A 22,082-nucleotide genomic window follows, 5' to 3' on the forward strand; every position below is an offset into this window, starting at 1 on the left:
CACGATCATCAGCTGATTGATATAGGTTTGGACTTAATAATTGTTGGGCACCCGCCGCGCATCTCTACGTGTCATAGCAGTGCGCGGCTGACTATTTGCAAAGTGCTTACATTGCCTATCCATGGTCCAGGGCTGCTTCAGCGCTCTGCTCCTCCCCGGGTCCTACGTACTGCAGAAGAGGAGGAGGAGCCCTGGACCATGGATAGGTAATGTATGCAGTTTAAGCAAGGGCTGCAAGGACATCGGTTAAACAATTATCGGGCCGTGTAATAGACCCAGTAAACGAGCGCCGATCTAGCAGATCGGTGCTCATTTACAGTTATCGGGCCGTGTAATAGTACCCGAACACAATACCTGCCCCCATGGATCTGTGGCTGCCGCACGGCAGCAGGCGTGGATTTGTCCTTATTTACCCCTACTAGCTAGGGTAAATGATAAATCAGGCCATGTCAGGCATATGCTAGGGAAGAACTGCACCTTTTCCCTGGTGTATGCCAGACGTATTATTGATAAATTTCCTCCTTTAGAACCTGAGTAACAAATCCCTCTGAGCTTTTAGTGCGTTTTGGGCTCCTTTCATACTGCATTTTTGTGCCACAAAAAACTTAAGAACAAAAAACACCAAAATGTATATGTTAACATTGCCATTGAGGAACTTATGCAAACGTTCTGTGCGTGGTCCAGATATGTGGAAGATGTGCTACGGAACGGACTTCGGAATGCCAGTTAAAATTTTTGCGCTCCTGTACTGACACAAAGTAATGAATAATGATGCCAGGAGCTCAGAAGTCCATTCCGTAGCACATCCTCCGTATGACATGAGAATGACCCCCTTATACTGTACACGAGCATACATTACACAGTTATTAGTTTTTCAGTTTCATTTTGCAGGTTTTAGTAGTAAACTAATATGTATAGGATGTAAACAAGGTTCCAGCTTTATTTCTTCACCTTGATAAAAGCGCATAGAGGGGGTGACGTGGGTGCAGGATGCGTCTCCTGATGTGTCCTGCATCCATATCACCCCCCCCCTTCACTTTTATCAAGATGAATAAATAAAGCTAGAACCTTGTCTACATATGGCGGTAAGTGCTGTGTTGTCTCTTCGCATGTATTTATCAGTGCCTGCTTTCCGCTGCACCCCGCTAAGGCCGCTTTATTAGCACAGGAGACTAATAGCTGCTATCCTAGACACCCAAGATACAGCATTATTAGAGCATTGTTGCCAGTCCATTCTCTCTCTATCCAGTATATTGGATGCACTTGTTTTTTTAGTAGGTTTATTTCCATAATATCTTATAACCTATACAGGCATGTCTACCCACAGTTCTGCTGACTGGGTGATCCAAAACCAATCTATTCGGATTAAAGATGAGCAAATTTACAGTAATAACCAAGCAAATTGCTTTGTTAGCTCGGCAGGTGGCTTATCAGTCGGCTGCCTTCGAAATTTGCTCTGCTCCAGGTGCTGGGAAAAGCTGGATCCAGTCCTGGGAAGCTTCTCCCAGTTTCCCAGGACTGCCGAGCTAACAAGCGATTTGCTTCGTTATTACTGTAAATTCGCTCATCTCTAATTCTGATGTACTATTAGGCTATGTTCACACACAGTATTTTGCAACCTAAACCAGGAGTGGATTCAAAACACAGGCTATGTTCTTACACTCGAAATTGAGTGGATGGCCGTCATTTAATGGCAAATAACGGCCACTGTTTAGAACAACCGAAATTAATAAATGACAGCCATCCACTCAATTTCAACAGTGTGTGATCATAGCCTTTATGTGTTTTTAATCCTGTCCTGGTTTTGGTTGCAAAATACTGACCAATTACTGTTTGTTTTTAATGTTATTACATAAGGAAAGTTAGACAAATTCCTAATGTACACCAATTCACATGTAATGCTATTTCCCTAAATTTAGTAGATCAGGCAAGCTTCAAATTCTCTAAAAATTGTGATTTAAGGAATCAGGTGTAATTCACATTCGTGTCCAGCAGGGGGCGCACTATATCTAGTCTATGTACTGTATTGTCTATGGAACTCTATGTAGTGTATTGTCTACGGGGATGTGCAGTGATAGTGAGATTAGTTGTTACAGAACAATATTCTTTGATTTTTATGGAATAGTTAAGGGAGCAAGGACACTTGCACTTCCCTCCCTCCCTGTGCTGCCGATGACTAGCACTCACACCGGAAGTGGGGGAGATGGAGGGCACCGGGCTGAGCACGGGTAAGGAGCGCTCATACTATGAGCAGATGATGGGGGGTGTAGTATAATGTGTATCTGGCCCACGGCACCATGCAGGGAGCGAGGGGGGAGGTAGTAAGATACACGGGCACCTCTCTTCCTCCCTGCTCGGTGCCGTTTATCTCCCCCTCTCCCGGTGTGAGCGCTGGTCATCGGCAACACAGGGAGGGAGAGGGAGATGCCAAGTGTCCTTGCTCCCCAAAGTATTCCATAAAAATTAATAAAGGATATTGTACTGTAACAAATCATCTCACTGAGGGTATGTGCACACTTCAGAAAAGGGGGGGGCTATATACTACTGGGGGAGCGCACAAGGGGACTATATACTACTGGGGGAGCACACAGGGGGACTATATACTACTGGGGGAGCACAACACGTTTACTAATGATGATCAGCTTAGACCTTCACCTGACAATAGACCCCGGTAAGTGGACCTTCACTATAAGTTGAGTACCCCTGCCATAGACCATACACTACATAGACTTCTACATATAGTACACCCCCTGCTAGAAATGTCATGTGAATTACACCTAATTTGTTACGTCAGTTTTTTTGAGAAATTGATCTACTGCCTGCCTGATCTACTAAATGAAGGGAAATAGCAGTATATGTGCATTTCCCATAGTTAATGTACATTAGGAATTTGTCTAACTTTCCTTATGTAATAACATATTAAATACATTTTGGCCGGAGTTGTCCTTTAACAAATTGCCTTAATGACAGAGACAAATTTTATGAATATGACCTGTGTCACTTTAGTCATTAATAACTTCGGGATGCTTTTACCTATCCGGCTGATTCTGAGATTGTTTTCTCGTGACATATTGTACTTTACATTTCTGGTAAATTGGAGTCAATACTTATAACGAATCTTTATGAAAAACCCCAAATAATGTGAAAAATGGTGAAAAAATGCATTTTTCCAACTCTGAAACTTTTTTGCTTATACAGAAAGTGGCTATACTACATAAATTATATATTAAATAGCATTAGCAACATGTCTACTTTATGTTGGCGGCATTTATTAAACTATCTTTCATTTTTTTAGACAATAGAAAGCTTAAAACATAAGCAGCAAATTTCCAAATTTTCAGTAAAATTTCAAAATCGGATATTTTTAGGGACCTGTTCAGATTTAAAGTGTATTTGAGGGGCCTGTATGTTAGAAAGCCCCACAAAGCACCCCATTTCAGAAACTGCACCCCCCAAACTCTGCAAAAGCATATCCAGAAAGTGTTTTAACCCTTTAGGAGAGTCACAGAAATAAAAGCTACGTGTGTAAGAAATTTGAAAATTTTAATTTTCTGTGCAGAGATTTTATTGTAATCCAATATTTTTCATATTTAGAAACTTATTACCAGAGAAATGCACCCCAATATTGATTGCTCCGTTTCTGCAGTTTATAGAAATACCCCATATGTGGCCCTAATGCATTGTTTGACGGAACCACAAGCCTCAGATACAAAGGAGCGCCTAGTGAATTTCAATGGCTCCGTTATATTTGGTCATTTCTGACTGTACCACTTCAGGTTGGCAGAGGCTCTGGGGTGCCAAAACCTAAAAAACACCCCTAAAGGGACACCATTTAGAAAACTAGACCCCTCAAGGAATGTAACAAGGGGTGCGGTGAGCATCTGGACCCCACAGGTGCTTCATAGATTTTCAGAACACTATGGCATGAAAAGAAAAATTTATTTTTTACACTAAAACGTTGTTCTAGCCTTCATTTTTCATTTTTACAATGGGATAAAAGGAAAAAAAAACACAAAACATGTAGCGCAGTTTCTCCCGAGTACGGAAATACCCCACATGTGGACATAAAGTGCCAAGCGGGCACAGGACGAGCCTCCGAAGGGAAGGAGCGCCAATTGGCCTTTGCAAGCTGGATTTTACTGGAATGGATTTCAAGGGCCATGTCGCATTTACAGAGCCCTCGTGCTGCCAAAACACTTGAAACCCCCCACAAGTGACCCCATTCTGGAAACTACACCCCTCAAGGAATCTAACAAGGGGGGCAGTGAGCATATGGACCCCACTGGTGACAGGTACAAATGTGGAACAATATTACGTGAAAGGGAAATTTTTTATTTTTTCACTTTCACGGCACAAATGTGCCCGTCATCAAGGGGGCCATATCCTCACTGCACCCCTTGATAGATTCCTTGAGGGGTGTAGTTTCCAGAATGGGGTCACTTGTGGGGGTTTTACAGTGTTTTGGCAGCACGAGGGCTCTGTAAATGCGACACCAATCGCCATTGCTTTCCGGGTCACCGATGACCCGGAAAGCTGTATTCAGCTGCTATCCGCTGATCTGTATTGATCAGCCGATAGCAGCGATCGTCGGCACGGGGGGGGGGGGGGGGGGGTTAATCAGGGGGGGGGGGGGGGGGGTTAATCACGAGCAGAGATGGCCTGCTATACGTTATAGCTGGCCATCTTCCCCGATCGCGGGGAAACATCGGGCGTAAATTTACGCCCTGGTGCGTTAAGTACCAGGCTGCGAGGGCGTAAATTTACGCCCGATGTCGTTAAGGGGTTAAACCAGCTTTATACTTCTGCCTTGTAAACGCCATAAGGTTCTTTGATGTATTTCTGACTACATGTCATATCATAACCACACAAGCTGGTTATTCAGCCCCATCTACTTGATGTAATATTGTGTTTAATAGAAATGTCCTTAAATTAGGCACTGTAGCACAATGTAGATATATTCAGGAAGACTTGGAATCAGCGGTTACAGTTGTCTCAGAGAAAACACAACCTCCATGGCATGTAAGCACGCTCGCCATGCAAGACTCCATTGCTGAACAAAAAGCATATTTAAAGTGGTAGTTAACCAAAAAAATGTGTTCTTTGAGATCAACTGCTGTCAGAAAGTTATAAAGATTTGTAATTTACTTTTATTAAAAAAAAAATCTCAAGTCTTCCAGTACTTATCAGCTGCTATATGTTCTGCAGGTGAGCTGCAACTCAAAACTAGACAAGATGGAGCAGGTGGTCTTTTCTAACTAATAGTGCATTTACACAGAGGGCTTTATCTAACTGATTTTGTGAAGCCAAAGCCAGGAACTGCCAACATTCCTTGTAGACCAGCTAGAAGCGGTTCCAAAGCTGGAGACATTTGAAAGATTACAATGGTTTCCAGAAGTATTAACCCTTCATGGTCACCTTCACACAGAGCCTGCTGCAGCCATAGCATGCCCATAAACACACACACAGAGGCTGCTGCAGCCATAGCATACATATACACACACACAGCCTGCTGCAGCCACGGCACAGTACCACTTCTACCCCGTATACAGACACTGCACAGTACCACTTCTACCCCGTATACAGACACTGCACAGTACCACTTCTACCCTGTATACAGACACTGCACAGTACCACTTCTACCCTGTATACAGACACTGCACAGTACCACTTCTACCCTGTATACAGACACTGCACAGTACCACTTCTACCCTGTATACAGACACTGCATGTTACCACTTCTACCCTGAATACAGACACTGCACAGTACCACTTCTACCCTGTATACAGACACTGCACAGTACCACTTCTACCCTGTATACAGACACTGCACAGTACCACTTCTACCCTGTATACAGACACTGCACAGTACCACTTCTACCCTGTATACAGTCACTGCACAGTACCACTTCTACCCTGTATACAGACACTGCACAGTACCACTTCTACCCTGTATACAGACACTGCACAGTACCACTTCTACCCCGTATACAGACACTGCACAGTACCACTTCTACCCTGTATACAGACACTGCATGTTACCACTTCTACCCTGTATACAGACACTGCATGTTACCACTTCTACCCTGTATACAGACACTGCACAGTACCACTTCTACCCTGTATACAGACACTGCACAGTACTTCTACCCTGTATACAGACACTGCACAGTACCACTTCTACCCTGTATACAGACACTGCACAGTACTTCTACCCTGTATACAGACACTGCATGTTACCACTTCTACCCTGTATACAGACACTGCACAGTACTTCTACCCTGTATACAGACACTGCACAGTACCACTTCTACCCTGTATACAGACACTGCACAGTACCACTTCTACCCCGTATACAGACACTGCATGTTACCACTTCTACCCTGTATACAGACACTGCACAGTACTTCTACCCTGTATACAGACACTGCACAGTACCACTTCTACCCTGTATACAGACACTGCACAGTACCACTTCTACCCCGTATACAGACACTGCATGTTACCACTTCTACCCTGTATACAGACACTGCACAGTACCACTTCTACCCTGTATACAGACACTGCACAGTACTTCTACCCTGTATACAGACACTGCACAGTACCACTTCTACCCTGTATACAGACACTGCACAGTACCACTTCTACCCTGTATACAGACACTGCATGTTACCACTTCTACCCCGTATACAGACACTGCACAGTACCACTTCTACCCTGTATACAGACACTGCACAGTACCACTTCTACCCTGTATACAGACACTGCACAGTACCACTTCTACCCTGTATACAGACACTGCACAGTACCACTTCTACCCTGTATACAGACACTGCACAGTACCACTTCTACCCTGTATACAGACACTGCACAGTACCACTTCTACCCTGTATACAGTCACTGCACAGTACCACTTCTACCCTGTATACAGACACTGCACAGTACCACTTCTACCCTGTATACACAGACGGCTGCTGGGCACATACAGGGCGTAACCCAGGAGATTCCACAATGAGCTGAATGTATGATGTGATACGACTGTCTAACAATTTGGAGCTTATTTCCTGGTGTGCAGACAACCCCTCACTGTCCTGATACATAAACTATCATCTCTGACACAGATTCCTATGAAGAGACCCGCCAACCGGAGACAGTTGTATTTTTCCCTCTAGTGAGTGGACGTCGTGCGTGCGTGCGTGCTCACGCGAATGACGTCAGAGGGGAAAGGTTGCTAGGATTCAACGCAACATGGCGGCCACCAAGCGGGTGCTGTACGTAGGTTAGTACCAGCAAGAGTAGCTAAGTAACGCGCATAGCGTCATATTAATACCGGGACGGGGCCGTGACCGGCGTTATAGAGAGACTGCTATATCTCCGCTGTATCTTCTCTGTATTACAGGCGGCCTGGCCGAGGAGGTGGATGAGAAGATCCTGCACGCTGCCTTCATTCCCTTCGGAGACATCACTGACATTCAGATCCCGCTGGACTATGAAACTGGTGGGTGCTTCTTCAGGGACAGCCCTAGGGGTCACCATATGTCTTATAATACACTCTATATGGGGTCACCCTGCACCCTATATAAGTATATATATAAAGTAGGGTGCGGGGTGACCCCACATAGAGTGATATATATAATCACTGTATGTGGAGTCACCCTGCACCCTACTTTAATATCTAAGTATTATATAACATCAGGGTGCAGGGTGACCCATATATATATATATATATATATATATATATACACACTGTATATGGGGTCACCCTGCATCTAAGTATTATATAACATTAGGGGGCAGGGTGACCCCATATATATATATATATATATATATATATATATATATATATATATATATACACTGTATGTGGGGTCAGCCTGCACCCTAATATATATAATATATGAACCCATGTAGAGTGTATTATAACACACACACGCGTATGTATGTATGTATGTATGTGTGTGTGTATTAATACCCTATATTGGGTCCCCCGCATCCTGCTATATCTATCAGTGCGGCCAGCCTTACACTTGTGTCATATAGTGACAGAGCCTTCATGTCACAGATATAGTGAGACAGGATCAGACACCTACAGCTGGCACTTTCCTGTATGTTGGTAATGGAGAAGCATTGACTGTAGTTCTTCCTGCTATCCATTCACTGCTGTGAGAGGGAAGAACACCTCCCAGCATGCCATGTCTGTTCATTCTTCGTCTGGTTGCGGGATCTATGTAACCTGGTGGAATGACATAGGTGATGGTCACTGAAGTAAAGACCCAGGTCTAAAATAAAAATGTATACTTTGTTTATTCCCTCTAGGAGTATTGTGGCAAAGTGTGAAATGTGTTCTGTCAAAATTTGGGATGAACGAATTTACAGTGTTAGAAAAGTGCTTTGCTAAGCTCAGCCGGCTGCCTATGTACTCCATGCTGCTCCGCTCCGGGTGCTTGGAAAAGCTGGATGCAGGATAAACTGGGCGGAGTTTCCTAGGACTGTATCCAGCATTTCCAGGCACCTGGAGTGGGAGCGACACAGAGTACAAAGGCAGTAGGGTGACAAGCTGACGGCAAAGCTTACCGGAGTGCTTTGCTAACACCGTAAATTCACTCATCCCTAGTGAAAACAAATTTAACCCTTTGAGGACCAGGCCCAAAATGACCCAGTGGACCGCGCAAATTTTGATCTTAGTGCTTTCGTTTTTTCCCTCCCCCCTTCTAAGAGCTCTAGCACTCTCAGTTTTCTATCTACAAGGCCATGTAAGTGTTTGTTACAGGAATAGTTGTACTGTGTAATGGCGTCATTCATTTTACCATAACATGTATGATGGAATTCCAAATATATTATTTATGAAGATATAAATAGGTGAAATCGTAGAAAAGAATGCAATATGGTAACGTTTGGGGGGTTCCTGTGTCTACGTAATGCACTATATGGTAACAGCGACATGATACTATTACTCTATAGGTCAGTCCGAACACAACCATATGCAGGTTACACAGATTCTCTAATGTTATATATAATTTTTTTTATGAAATCCTTTTTTTTGGCAATTAAATATTAATAAAATTGGCCTATTGTGACACTTATAACGTTTTTATTTTTTCACCTACGGGGCTGTATGGGGTGTCATTTTTTTCCGCCATGATCTCTAGTTTTTATTAATACCATATTTGTGAAGATCGGACGTTTTGATCACTTTTTATTGATTTTTTTTTAAATATATAATGTAACATAAAATCGGTAATCTGCGCACTTTTTCCCCTCTTTTCGTGTACGCTGTTCGCAGTGACGCTTGTTATATTTTAATAGGTCGGACAATTACGCACGCTACGGTATATTATATGTTTATCTTTTTATTTATTTTTATATGTTTTATTTATATAATGGGAAAGGGGGGTGATTTAGACTTTTATTGGGGGAGGGGTTTTGGGGTAGTGTAAAAGTGTGTTGAACTTTTTTTTTTTTTTTACACATTTGAAGTCCCTTTGGGGGACTTGTACATACACTACTTTGATTTTTACACTGACCATTGCTATGCCATAGGCATAGCATTGATCAGTGTTATCGGCGATCTGCTCATTGAGCCTGCCTGTGCAGGCTTGGTGCAGCAGATCGCTGATCGGACCGCACAGAGGCAGGTGAGAGACCTCCGGCGGTCCGTTTCAACGATCAGGACCCCCGCAGTCACACTGCGGGGGTCCCGATCGGTAAGTGACAGGGGACTCCCCCTGTCACTTGCACTTAAACGCCGCGGTCGCGCCGCGATCACGGTGTTTAAGGGGTTAATGACATGCGGCAGCGCGATCAGGTAGGGTTACGTCCAGGGTCGTCTGGGGACAGACTTCCATGACATAACCCTACGTCCAGGGTCGTCTAGGGGTTAAAGGAGAAGTCTGGCGAAAATTTTTATTAAAGTATTGTATTGCCCCTCAAAAGTTATACAAATCCCCAATATACACTTATTACGGGAAATGCTTATAAAGTGCTTTTTATATTATTTGTTCATATTGTATTTCATTACAGAAAAGCACAGAGGATTTGCCTTTGTTGAATTTGAACTCCCTGAGGTGAGTTGAACCATTTTTTTTTTTTTTTTTGTGATAAAGATATGAACTCTTGCATACTTATATAACGTTCACAATGTTTTATGTTTTCCAGGATGCGGCTGCAGCCATTGATAACATGGTATGAACAGCTTCTCTTCTAATAGCAAAACATACAGCAAGGTGTGCAAAGAGGTTCTTATCAAATCCTGACTGCTCTGCAGATGGTGTGAGATCCTGTAGTGCTGATGCTAAGGTGGCCGTACACATTAAAGAGGATGTACCACCAGGTACATCCCCTTAATGCTAAACCCATGGATCGAATGGTGCTGTCACGGGGAAGCCGGTGCCGCTGTCCGTTTTTTGGACCGCGGCCCGGTTCTCGTGCACGGCACCATTCTATGCACTGGAACCGGACGGTGCTCAAGCACTTGAGGTAGGCTGGGCCGCCCCCAGTGGGAGGGAATTCCCTCCCCTGTATGGTGCGGCTCCGTTAGAATGAATGAATGGCGCCGTTTGATCCGTGGGTTTAGCTTAAAGAGGACGTACCTGGTGGTACATCCTCTTTAAATAGAAGTAACTTGGTGGTTGAAAGACTCTCTAATGAGCAATCGTTTTTTTTAGTCACAGCTATACACCTTTTAGTCTATTTTGACCATTACAGTTGTAAAATCTGCCCATACATGATCAGTGTGACTGGGCAAAGGATAGACAATCCTTCTAAGAAAATGTATTTCTTAGAATGGGTGAAATCGATAAAGATCTTTTAAACCTCTGACTTGTTTTCAGAAGGTACCAGTCAGACATCTTGTGGCTGAAATGATCATTTTTCTGGTTAAAGGGGTACTCCGTCGAAAATCTTTTTTTTTTTTTTTTAAGTCAACTGTTTTCAGAAAGTTATATAGACATATAATTTACTTCTATTGAGAAATCTCAAGTCTTCTCATACTTATCAGCTGCTGTATGTCCTGCAGGACGTTCAGTCTGATCCAGTGCTTACTGCTGACAGGAACTGTCCAGAGCAGGAGAGGTTTTCTATGGCAATTTGCTACTGCTCTGCACAGTTTCTGACATGGACAGAGGTGGCAACAGAGAGCACTGTGTCAGACTGGAGAGAATACACCACTTACTGCAGGACATACAGCAGCTGATAAATACTGGAAGACTTGAGATTTTTAAATAGAAGTAATTTACAAATCTGTATAACTTTCTAAAAACAGTTGTTTTGAAAGAAAAAGATTTTTTCTTTCATTGAGGATAATTTTATGTTTATTAATACCATAACTGCAGGACCACAAAGTACAGGAAGTCATGTGTTAAGAGTTGGAAATTACAGGATATTCTGAGAAAGGAACTTCCCATAGTCAATATTGGACTACATTCAGTGCATTGAAATGAATGGGAATGGCTTGAGTATGCAGCAGTAAACATCGGCATAATGTCTTTCTGGTGTGCTAACATGTTTGGCAAAAGTAGGGCAGTAACAAGTGTGAACCTAGCCTATATCTATGAATACACAGTGCAGGAGCTGGGACTGGCATTAGTATACTTCCAGTTAGTGATGTCACGATACCAGAATCTTGAGTTCGATACCGATACCAGCTGTTTTATTTCGATACTCGATACCATTTCAATACTAAAGTTTAAAAAAAAACAAAACTGTAAAAATACAAATATAATGCCCTGCCGTCTTCCCCCACGCCCCCAGACTGCAGATATCTGCACAACAACTCCCAGCATACCTCTATGTGCACAAGGAGGTATGATGGGAGTTTTTGTGCAGAAGGAGGTATGCTGGGATTTGTTGTGTACAAAGGAGCTATGCTGGGAGTTGTTGTATACAAGGGGGTATGCTGGGAGTTGTGTACAAGGAGGTATGCTGGGAGTTGTTGTGCACAAGGAGGTATGCTGGGAGTTGTTGTGTACAAGGAGGTATGCTGGGAGTTGTTGTGCACAAGGAGGTATGCTGGGAGTTGTTGTGTACAGGGAGGTACAACTGCAGCTCCCAACATAACTCTTTGTGCACTACAACTTCCACCAATCAGCTAGTTATTCCGTATCCTACATTTTGGGAGACCTCTTTGAGCTTGTGGAGGCTGCAATGCAGTTATTGCCCACAAGGTATTTAAATATGTAAAAACCTGTAACAAATAACCAAACTGCAGCATGTGAACACAGCTGCAGTTGGCCAGTAACTTGTGTCATAAGAATTATAGCAAATTATCCGGATAATTATAGGATTGTTATATATATTGTAAGTGTCTGTATATATTGTGGCACTGCAGCGGGTCTATGCACAGCACCAGGGTTGGCACAATGTACATGGGGTGAGACTGCCACAGAATATTCAGACACTGCAATGCCATAGATAGAGGGGACAGAGAGAGAAAGAAGAGACAGAGAGAAAGAGGAAACAGATAGATAGATAAAACAAACCGCAAATAAACAGATTGACACCCAGTTCTGGGCACTGGTGATGTCCCAGCCCTGGGATCCCACTGGCCTTTGTCTGGTCACATGGTGGGGACATTATACTGTCATTCCTACAAATTTCTATTCCATAAATTAGGGTATTTTTTTTGTAGAGTCCATAGAACAGGACTGGGTGCTGGGTGGGGGTCCTGCAGCATATGTTGAGGGGAGACCACCACACATTACATTGCAGCTCACTCAATTTGATCATCTTTTAGTACCTCAGACTTTTGATCCTTCTCATTATTTGCACCAACTGCTTCCTGAAGGTGGGATGTGCCATCTGCAGGGCTGGGGTCATGGAGGGAGAGGGGGGGCTGCATGTGGGCCCTGGAGCTCTCCCAGAGTCTAATGGGAGGGGGTGAGGGTCAGCAGCAGGGATGGGACAACACAGGGCCATGGTGGCTGGGGCTAGAGGTTGATGGCTGGTGTCATACTATATCTCCTACATATACCAGGGGGTTGTGGCTTACACGGAGCTGTGATGGGATATGATGCTGTGCAGCTCCAGGTTTATTCCCTATCTGTAGATGGATAAATAGATATATAGGGATAGATAGATAGAGAGACAGAGAGGAGATAAGAGAGGGAGATACAGAGCACTCACACTGACTTATGGACACAAGATAAGAAGCCAGAGGAAACTTGTGATGTAATTAAACAGACAGAGATAGGGGACAGAGAGTGGAGATAAGCCTCCTCAGGATTACAGCACAGGGAGAGGGTCCTGGACGCTGCACGAGGAGGCTGAGGAGGAGGGAGGAGACACACAGGCTCTGCAGAGGTCACCACACTTTGCTATGGAAAAAGCCGCCTCAGCTGCCTCACATACAGACCAGTGATGTCCTGACGACCTGTCCGGGCTGTCGGGCGGCTGCAGCGTTCTCTTCAGGCTCCCTGCTTCCCGGTCAGTGTGATGACATGTGATTTCCCCTGGACGCTGACTGCACTGCAATGCCGTTCTCAATAAAATGAAGGCTGCACAGCCCGCACCCGTGTGATAGGGTAATCTGCAGGTTACATCCCCCCTATACTTGAGGAAGGCTCAGGATGTATTAGAAGAGCCGAAACGTCGTAAATTTTCTGTGTGTGCATAAAAGTAAGCCTTGAATAGATTTGTACATTTTCCTGGCTTGTGTTGTAATATTTCCTTTTAGCCACTAGATGGCGCAATGTAGTTTTTCTAGTCTGGCTGTGCAAAACTAAACATGGCAGTACACCTTCAGTAAGTGTTGGTTGTTTGGCATACAGATATTGGCTTTCTTGATATGGAAAGAGTGAGCTGTTTCCAGACACCTGTGTGACAATTAAAATTACTTTGTGGATTGGGCATTGATTTCTGAGTGACGAGGAATAAAAAGTCTAAAGCTGCACATAGACCTTCAAAAAGTAGCTTCTGCTGACAGCTATTGCTGCCAATGCTTCTGTACACATGCATGAGTTCTTAAAGGGGTATTCCCCCAAGAGCAAAGAAAAAAGGAAATGCTCCCAAACCTGGTCTTACTCACCAAGTCCCCCTGAGTATTTTGAGCTGTCTCCCATCTTTCTAGCTGCTGTCGTTCCGGAGTTACACTTTTTTAAAAAGATGGTCTATTATTAAGATAGGAAACTACATTTCCCATCATGCAATGCTCATGCCTGATGATGATGAAGTAGCAGAGCTGAGATAGTGATAATGGCGTAGCATTGCTGAGATGGTGACTTGGCGCAGCAGAGCTGACATGTTGACTTGGCGCAGCAGAGCTGACATGGTGACTCGGCGCAGCAGAGCTGACATGGTGACTCGGCGCAGCAGAGCTGACATGGTGACTCGGCGCAGCAGAGCTGACATGGTGACTCGGCACAGCAGAGCTGACATGGTGACTCGGCGCAGCAGAGCTGACATGGTGACTCGGCGCAGCAGAGCTGACATGGTGACTCGGCGCAGCAGAGCTGACATGGTGACTCGGCGCAGCAGAGCTGACATGGTGACTCGGCGCAGCAGAGCTGACATGGTGACTCGGCGCAGCAGAGCTGACATGGTGACTCGGCGCAGCAGAGCTGACATGGTGACTCGGCGCAGCAGAGCTGACATGGTGACTCGGCGCAGCAGAGCTGACATGGTGACTCGGCGCAGCAGAGCTGACATGGTGACTCGGCGCAGCAGAGCTGACATGGTGACTCGGCGCAGCAGAGCTGACATGGTGACTCGGCGCAGCAGAGCTGACATGGTGACTCGGCGCAGCAGAGCTGACATGGTGACTCGGCGCAGCAGAGCTGAGATAGGTGGGTGGACGGGTGAGACCGATCTCTTGAGCCTAGGGGGAGGGGGTGCCGCCGGTAAACTGGGATGGTGAGGGTGATAGGGGTACCGCGGGCGAGCAGCACAAGTGAGCCGCGGGTGAAGGGGGGGGGGGTGCTGTGATTGAGCCCAGCGCGGGGGGGGGTTTGGGGGAATGCCGCTGGTATACTGGGACGGTGGGCGGGCGGCACGATGGGACGGGAGGTGCCGTGGATGGGCCTAGCGGGGGGGGGGGGGGGGGTTTATGCCGCCGGTAAGCTTGGGTGGTGAGCGGGCGGCACGAGTGAACCGCGGCTGACAAGGAAGGAGGGGTGCCGCGATTGAGCCCAGCAGAGGAGGGGGGTGCCGGTTAGCGCTGCCGCAGGTCACGGGAGGTGCCGCGGAAGAGGCCAGCGGAGGTCGGAATAAGGAGCGGAGGAAGATGTCGCCGGTGGTGAGCAGGCGGGACGAGGTAGCTGTGGTTAACAGAGCCGTGGGTGACCCAGCGGGGGGGGGGGGGGCGGGGGTAAGCACCGCCGCGGGTGACGCCGCCGATGAGCCCAACGGGCGGGGGGGGGGGGGTTGAGAGGTGCCGCCGGTAAGGAAGGTGAGGTGCCGTGGATGAGCGCGGGGGTGTTGTGGGCGAGGGGCGCGAGTGACAAGGGTGACAGGGGGCACAGTCAGGGGGTGAGCTCTGGGGCTGGGGGGGCACACGGTACCGGTGACTGGGGTGGCTGCAGTTAGAGAGGGAGACAGTGACAGCTGCACTAATCACTGTCTCCCTCTCTAACATCAGCCACCCCCAGTCCTCCTTCACTTCAGTTTGGCTGGGTTACCTGCTAACCCGGCCCATTGAAGAGAGGGAGGACACGTGATGCCGCCTCGGAGGGTGCGGGCCAGGAGCAGGGAGCGTGTCGGGTTGGACTGAGGTTTGATGATTCTATGCAATCCGTGGGGGTAGATGTACCTAGATAACAGCAAAACTGTGCAGAATCTTTAATACCTTCATATTGGAAAGATGGAAAGCTACGGGTGGGCGACGTATTAATGCAAAAATAATTTTGGGGGGAATACCCCTTTAATAGAAAGACAAGAATAACCAGATCTGGAAGCAGCTTATCTGCAGGGGTAAAAAAGCATTGGACATTGAGGGTGGCTTCTTACGTACCAGATCGCAGCGGATTTCACACTGTGAGTTCCGCTACGATTCCTGGTACTGTCATTTTCTATGGGTTTACATACCCGCAGCAGATTTTTCATTCTGCTTCGAATATGTAATGCCCCTTCGCACTTAGCCCTGCCCTGCCTGGCTAATACATTACCTGGCTGCGCCCCTGCTTGCTTCTGGCTACTGGTGTCCCACTTAGCCAGTCAGGTTTGGTGGTTTTGCTCAGTATTTTGGTCAGTGTTTTGCAACCAAAACCAGGAATGGATTGAAAACACAGAAAGGCTATGTTCACACAATGTTGAAATCGAGTGGATGGCCGCTATTTAAGGACAAATAACGGCCGTTGTTTTGAAATTACGGCCATCCCCTCAATTTGAAGAGTGTGTGAACATAGCCTTTCTGGGGGAGATTTATCAAACATGGTGTAAAGTGAAACTGGCTCAGTGGCACCTAGCAACCAATCAGATTCCACCTTTCATTCCTCACAGACTCTTTGGAAAATTAAATCTGTATATGGCTAGTCTAAAAAAGACTTAACCCAAGCTGCGCCACAACCCTCTAGGTGGTACTGCACAGAGCAATGGACACAGCCTACCAATGTCCAAACAAGGAAACTAAAATAATGCTGACAAGATATACACACAATTTATATGTAAAATCTTAGCTGCTCTGGCGCAACTCACCCTCCACTAGAGGTCAAGATCATATAGGGCCAGAAGTAGTCCTCACGTGCATTCAAGTCCTCAGTAGGTGCCGATAGCAAATCGTTCTAAGAAGAAGAGGATACTATAGATATCTTTCAGAAATAATACAATCACTATAAAACAGAACTATAGTCCACGCACTAATCCATCAATCAATGCTCACTAGTGTGTGCCAATGCAAAACCCTGACCAGCGTAAGAAAACTTGGGTCCTACCTGGGTGTACAGAGTTGACATCATGGACAAACGGGGCAAGACGTGTAACTCTGTACACCCAGGTAGGACCCAAGTTTTCTTACGCTGGTCAGGGTTTTGCATTGGCACACACTAGTGAGCATTGATTGATGGATTAGTGCGTGGACTATAGTTCTGTTTTATAGTGATTGTATTATTTCTGAAAGATATCTATAGTATCCTCTTCTTCTTAGAACGATCTGCTATCGGCACCTACTGAGGACTTGAATGCACGTGAGGACTACTTCTGGCTCTATATGATCTTGACCTCTAGTGGAGGGTGAGTTGCGCCAGAGCAGCTGAGATTTTACTTATAAATTGTGTGTATATCTTTGGAAAATTAGAATGGAAAAAAGGTGGAATCTGATTTTGGTTGCAAAATACTGTGTGGGACCAAAGCCTCGTGTTCTACCTTCACACTAATAACTGAGGTTTCATTTGTTCACTAGAATGAATCTGAACTCTTCGGTAGAACAATACGTGTAAATCTTGCAAAGCCAATGAGACTAAAGGAAGGCTCTTCGAAGGCAGGTGGGTTCTGCTATTGGACATCATTTTGGGACTGTTCTGCATTTTAAGCTACAGTCTCACTGCGTTTCTGGGCTCCTGTTTAAAGGGAACCAATCACATTAAAAATGGCTATTAAACTCAGGATGTGTCACTCGGCAAACTTCCCATACATGTCCTTATATTCCCCATCCCTGCAAAGAAAAACTTAAACTTACTTTTACTGATTGGTGCGCTGTATGGTAATGTACAAGTAGTCATCTGGGTAGTGGGCTGTGGAAAAGGTAGTCACGGTCCCCTGGGCGATTCGGTGATGTAATCACGCCCCTCCAGTGAAGCTGTGACGTCCTCCTAAGGCGTACTGTAGCGTCCGTCGGCGCCAAAGTTCCCATCACGCCCCCTACAGCACAGAATAGGACTTGCTGTACTGCGCATGAGAGCGTCTGCACACTGCCGAACACTACAGCGCGCCTCTGGAGGATGTCACAGCTTTACTTGAGTTTGAATCACCACCAGAGGGGTGTGACTACATCACCGAACTTCCCAGGGGACCTTGACTGCCTTTCAACAGCCCACCTCCCTCATGACTTCTTGGGGGTCATTAACATACAGCACGCCAATCTGTAAACGTACGTTTATAAGTTTTCATTAGCAGGGATGGGGGATATAGGGATATGTGTGGGAAGAGTGCTGAATTATTTATCAGCACACTTCCTGAGCTTAATAGCCATTTTTACATGATTGTTTTCCTTTAGGGTACGTCCACACGTACCGGATCCGCAGCGTATTGTCTGCTGCAGATCCGCAGCAGATTTTATCTAAATAACTGAACACGGCATCAAATTTGCACCATCAAATCTGCAGATCTGCCGTGGATCCTGTACGTGTGAACGCACCCTTAAGAGTTCTATCTTTCGTCACAAAGCTGCTGTGTCTGGAGTGGCGTACAGACACAGCAACCGCTGGGGGGGGGGGCGGCTTTATAGGGTTTTAACATTCAGGTGATTCAGAAACTCAGTGTGCATATTTTCATAAACTGATTTACATTTTTTTTTTTTTTTTACTCTAGTTTGGTCTGATGACGACTGGCTCAAAAAATTTTCTGGCAAAACGCTTGAGGAAACTGAACAGGCTGAAGGGACAGAAGCACCGAAATCTGCAGCACAAGAGGTAACGGTCATTTGGAAAAATGGCACAGTTATAGTTAGAGTAAAACGTGTGCTTGTAAATGGATTTGCTGTTAGCCAGTATGTTATTTCTTTTGTGTCTATTTTTACGCATGCAGGGAGAGCCACCTCCTAAGAAGGTACGCGCCAACCCCCAGGTCTACATGGACATCAAGATTGGGAACAAGCCTGCTGGACGCATCCGCTTCTTGTTACGAGCAGATATTGTTCCCATGACAGTAGGTGAGTTGGTAAATGTGCTGTTACTTACATCATTATCCAGGCATCTAAAACTGATGGCCTAACCTCCTGGCATGCCTGTTGATCAGCTGTTTGAGGGGGCTATGGAATTGTGTGAGTAACACAGGCTGTTTACTCTTTACTGTTGCTTGTTCTCTCAGTAGTAGCTGCAGTGTAAGATTCTGTTCTTCTTATGCTTGGGAACTGTCCAAAGCAGGAGAGGATTTCTATGGGGATTTGCTACTGCTCTGGACAGTTCCTGACAGAGGTGGCAGCAGAGAGCACTGTCAGACTGGAAAGAATACACCACTTCCTGCAGGACATACAGCAGCTGATAAGTGCTGGTGGACTTGATTTTTTAAAAAAATCTAAGTAATTTACATATCTTTTTAGCTTTTTGGTATTAGCTGACTTAAAAACTTTTTTTTTCCTGGAACGCCCCTTTAATGTATTAGACTACAGACTGTTTTTGTTTTGTTTTTTAACATGCAGAAAACTTCCGTTGCCTCTGCACACATGAGAAGGGCTTTGGCTACAAGGGAAGCAGCTTTCATAGAATTATCCCACAGTTCATGTGTCAGGGAGGGGACTTCACCAATCACAATGGCACAGGAGGAAAATCCATCTATGGCCGAAAGTTTGATGATGAGAACTTCATTCTGAAGCACACTGGTGCAGGTAGGTAAGCTTGGCTAGTAATCAATAGATGCTAATATATATATATATATATATATATATATATAATTTTTTTTGGAAAAAGTTTTTTAATGTTTCCGACCCAGCAGAGTCTAGCATTAGAATATCATGTAATGTCAAAATGGCCAAAATGTAGGTTCTTGGAATTCTGAGCACTTGAAAAGGTTTTTGTAAAGCAGAACATCCTATCGACAGTATAGATGGGCATGATTTATTGGCTAAGGCAAATTGAAAGTTTACAGGACAGCATATTGATTATTGTATGGGTCTTGTCAGCCCTAATGGTCTATCTTCTCTACAGGTTTATTGTCTATGGCAAATTCTGGTCAAAATACAAATGGATCACAGTTCTTCATAACATGTGACAAGACAGATTGGCTTGATGGGAAGCATGTCGTGTTTGGAGAGGTGATGGAGGGAATAGAAGTTGTACGGCAGATGGAGGTCAGTGTTACTACTTCTCCTTACTATAGCTTTTTGAGTTGTGTAATAGGGTCCTTGGGCGAAGCTGTAAGGCCCTATTACCATTACAAGTGAATAAAATAAAAAGGAATTAAGGTACTCACGGTCAGCACTGTCCACATAGAGAAGTGGCCGAAAGATTTAGAGGACAGTATCTACTACAGCCATGTGTAATGCTACACCAGCTACATCGTGTAGCATTACACATGGCTATAGTAGATACTGACCTCTAAATCTTTCGGCCACTTCTCTATGTGGACAGCGCTGACCGTGAGTACCTTAATTCCTTTTTATTTTATTCACTTATTCACTTATTCTCTCCACGGGCCCCATTATTTTGGGAGTATCCTGTGTTTTTGGAACAGTCAGCTTAGCACACACGAGGCGCCGGTGCCTGCTTTCTTCTTTTTCTCTCCCTTGCCTATTACCATTACGGCCTTTTAATAAAAGGCAACAATCAGCCGACATAAATGTTGTTGGACGATCATTGTTTTTTAACATGTTGAAAGACAATGACTTGGAGAGCAACCATCAGACAACCACTATCACTTATGGGCAACCCACCCCCACCCCCCGCTCTCGTTGTTGGCACATGCAATAGCGCCGGCAGCAAGTAGGGAAGGAGGAACAAGCGAGCGCTGACCAAACAGGTCGGGACTCGCTTGCTCCCAGAGATTGCCCTGTGTAATAGGGGCTTTATTAGTAAGATTCCCTGTTTCCCAGAAACAAAAGAAGTGTAACAAAAACCTTTCCTAGCTAACACCGTGTCTTTCCTAATAAATATACTATGGAGTCACGTACATAACTATATGTATTATTTCTCTTTATTGAAAAGGCCCAAGGGAACAAGGATGGAAAACCAAAACAGAAGATAATCATCTCAGACTGTGGGGAATATGTATGACGTTGCATCAACCATCAACCTGATGACCAACAAACGTTACAAGAAAACCTTACATTTTCCGTAAAACACTTTTGTAAATTATTAATTTGTTACAAATAAATATTTTGTTTTCTAGCCTTGGTTTGTCTATTAATTAATACTTACAAATTATTTTATTTGAGACTATAATGAAGCATTAGTACATACAATTGCTAGTGACAGTCTATACCAGGGATGGGGAACCTTTGCCCCTCCAGCTGTTGCAGAACTACAAGTCCCATCATGACTGTCTAGCTGGAGGGCCAGAGGTTCCCTATTCCTGGTCTAAGCATTTAGAGAGGCACTGGTGAGAATTATCTTTTCTTAAAGAAATCTACAGGTTTTGATCAAAGTCAGTTTTGCTAAATACTCTATTTGTGTTTTGTTTTGTTTAAAGCAACTTTTATACATATGGCCACTAGGTGTCTCCCTTCACTGTAGTGTCTCTGTCATGTACGGGGGTCGGGTGGAGGGAAATCACTCCCTGCAGTCACCCGTTTGGCCTTCCACCTGTCCCCAGTCCTGGCCTGTCATCGGGATTGCGGACGCTTTTGTGACTTGCATCAGGAAAGTGTCCAGAGTTCCGGCACTCCCATAGACTTCTGTGGGGGAGTCCATGCCGGGTTTCCAGACTAAAATAGGACAGGATCTATAAAATCCTGAGATATTTTCTGGAAAGGACACCGTTTAGGAAAAATCCTGAAGGATGTCCATCACTAATACAGTGGGGAAAAAAGTATTTAGTCAGTCACCAATAGTGCAAGTTCCACCACTTAAAAAGATGAGAGAGGCGTCTGTAATTGACACCATATGTAGACCTCAACTATGGGAAACAAAATGAGAAAACAAATCCAGAAAATCACATTGTCTGATTTTGTAAGAATTTATTTGCAAATTATGGTGGAAAATAAGTATTTAGTCAGTAACAAAATTTCATCTCAATACTGTTATATATCCTTTGTTGGCAATGACAGAGGTCAAACGTTTTCTTTAAGTTTTCACAAGGTTGGCACACACTGTTGTTGGTATGTTGGCCCATTCCTCCATGCAGATCTCCTCTAGAGCAGTGATGTTTTGGGGCTCTCGCTTGGCAACACGGACTTTCAACTCCCTCCAAAGGTTTTCTATAGGGTTGAGATCTGGAGACTGGCTAGGCCACTCCAGGACCTTGAAATGCTTCTTACGATGCCACTCCTTCGTTGCCCTTGCTGATGG

At 44.9% G+C, this 22,082-nt stretch overlaps 1 protein-coding gene across 1 annotated transcript; it reads left to right on the forward strand.

Moving 5' to 3' along the window:
- Positions 1–7,212: 7,212 nt before the first annotated feature.
- PPIE (peptidylprolyl isomerase E) lies at positions 7,213–20,963 on the forward strand. Its single transcript, XM_069972550.1, has 10 exons — positions 7,213–7,276; positions 7,397–7,495; positions 10,018–10,061; positions 10,153–10,179; positions 17,324–17,405; positions 18,451–18,551; positions 18,667–18,790; positions 19,280–19,465; positions 19,785–19,927; positions 20,781–20,963. The coding sequence occupies exons 1-10, from the start codon at positions 7,246–7,248 to the stop codon at positions 20,847–20,849; spliced, it is 906 nt and encodes a 301-aa protein (XP_069828651.1). The 5' UTR covers positions 7,213–7,245; the 3' UTR covers positions 20,850–20,963.
- Positions 20,964–22,082: the final 1,119 nt, after the last annotated feature.

The sequence above is a fragment of the Dendropsophus ebraccatus genome, chromosome 5 (genome assembly GCF_027789765.1).
Source record: "Dendropsophus ebraccatus isolate aDenEbr1 chromosome 5, aDenEbr1.pat, whole genome shotgun sequence".
NCBI lineage: Eukaryota > Metazoa > Chordata > Amphibia > Anura > Hylidae > Dendropsophus > Dendropsophus ebraccatus.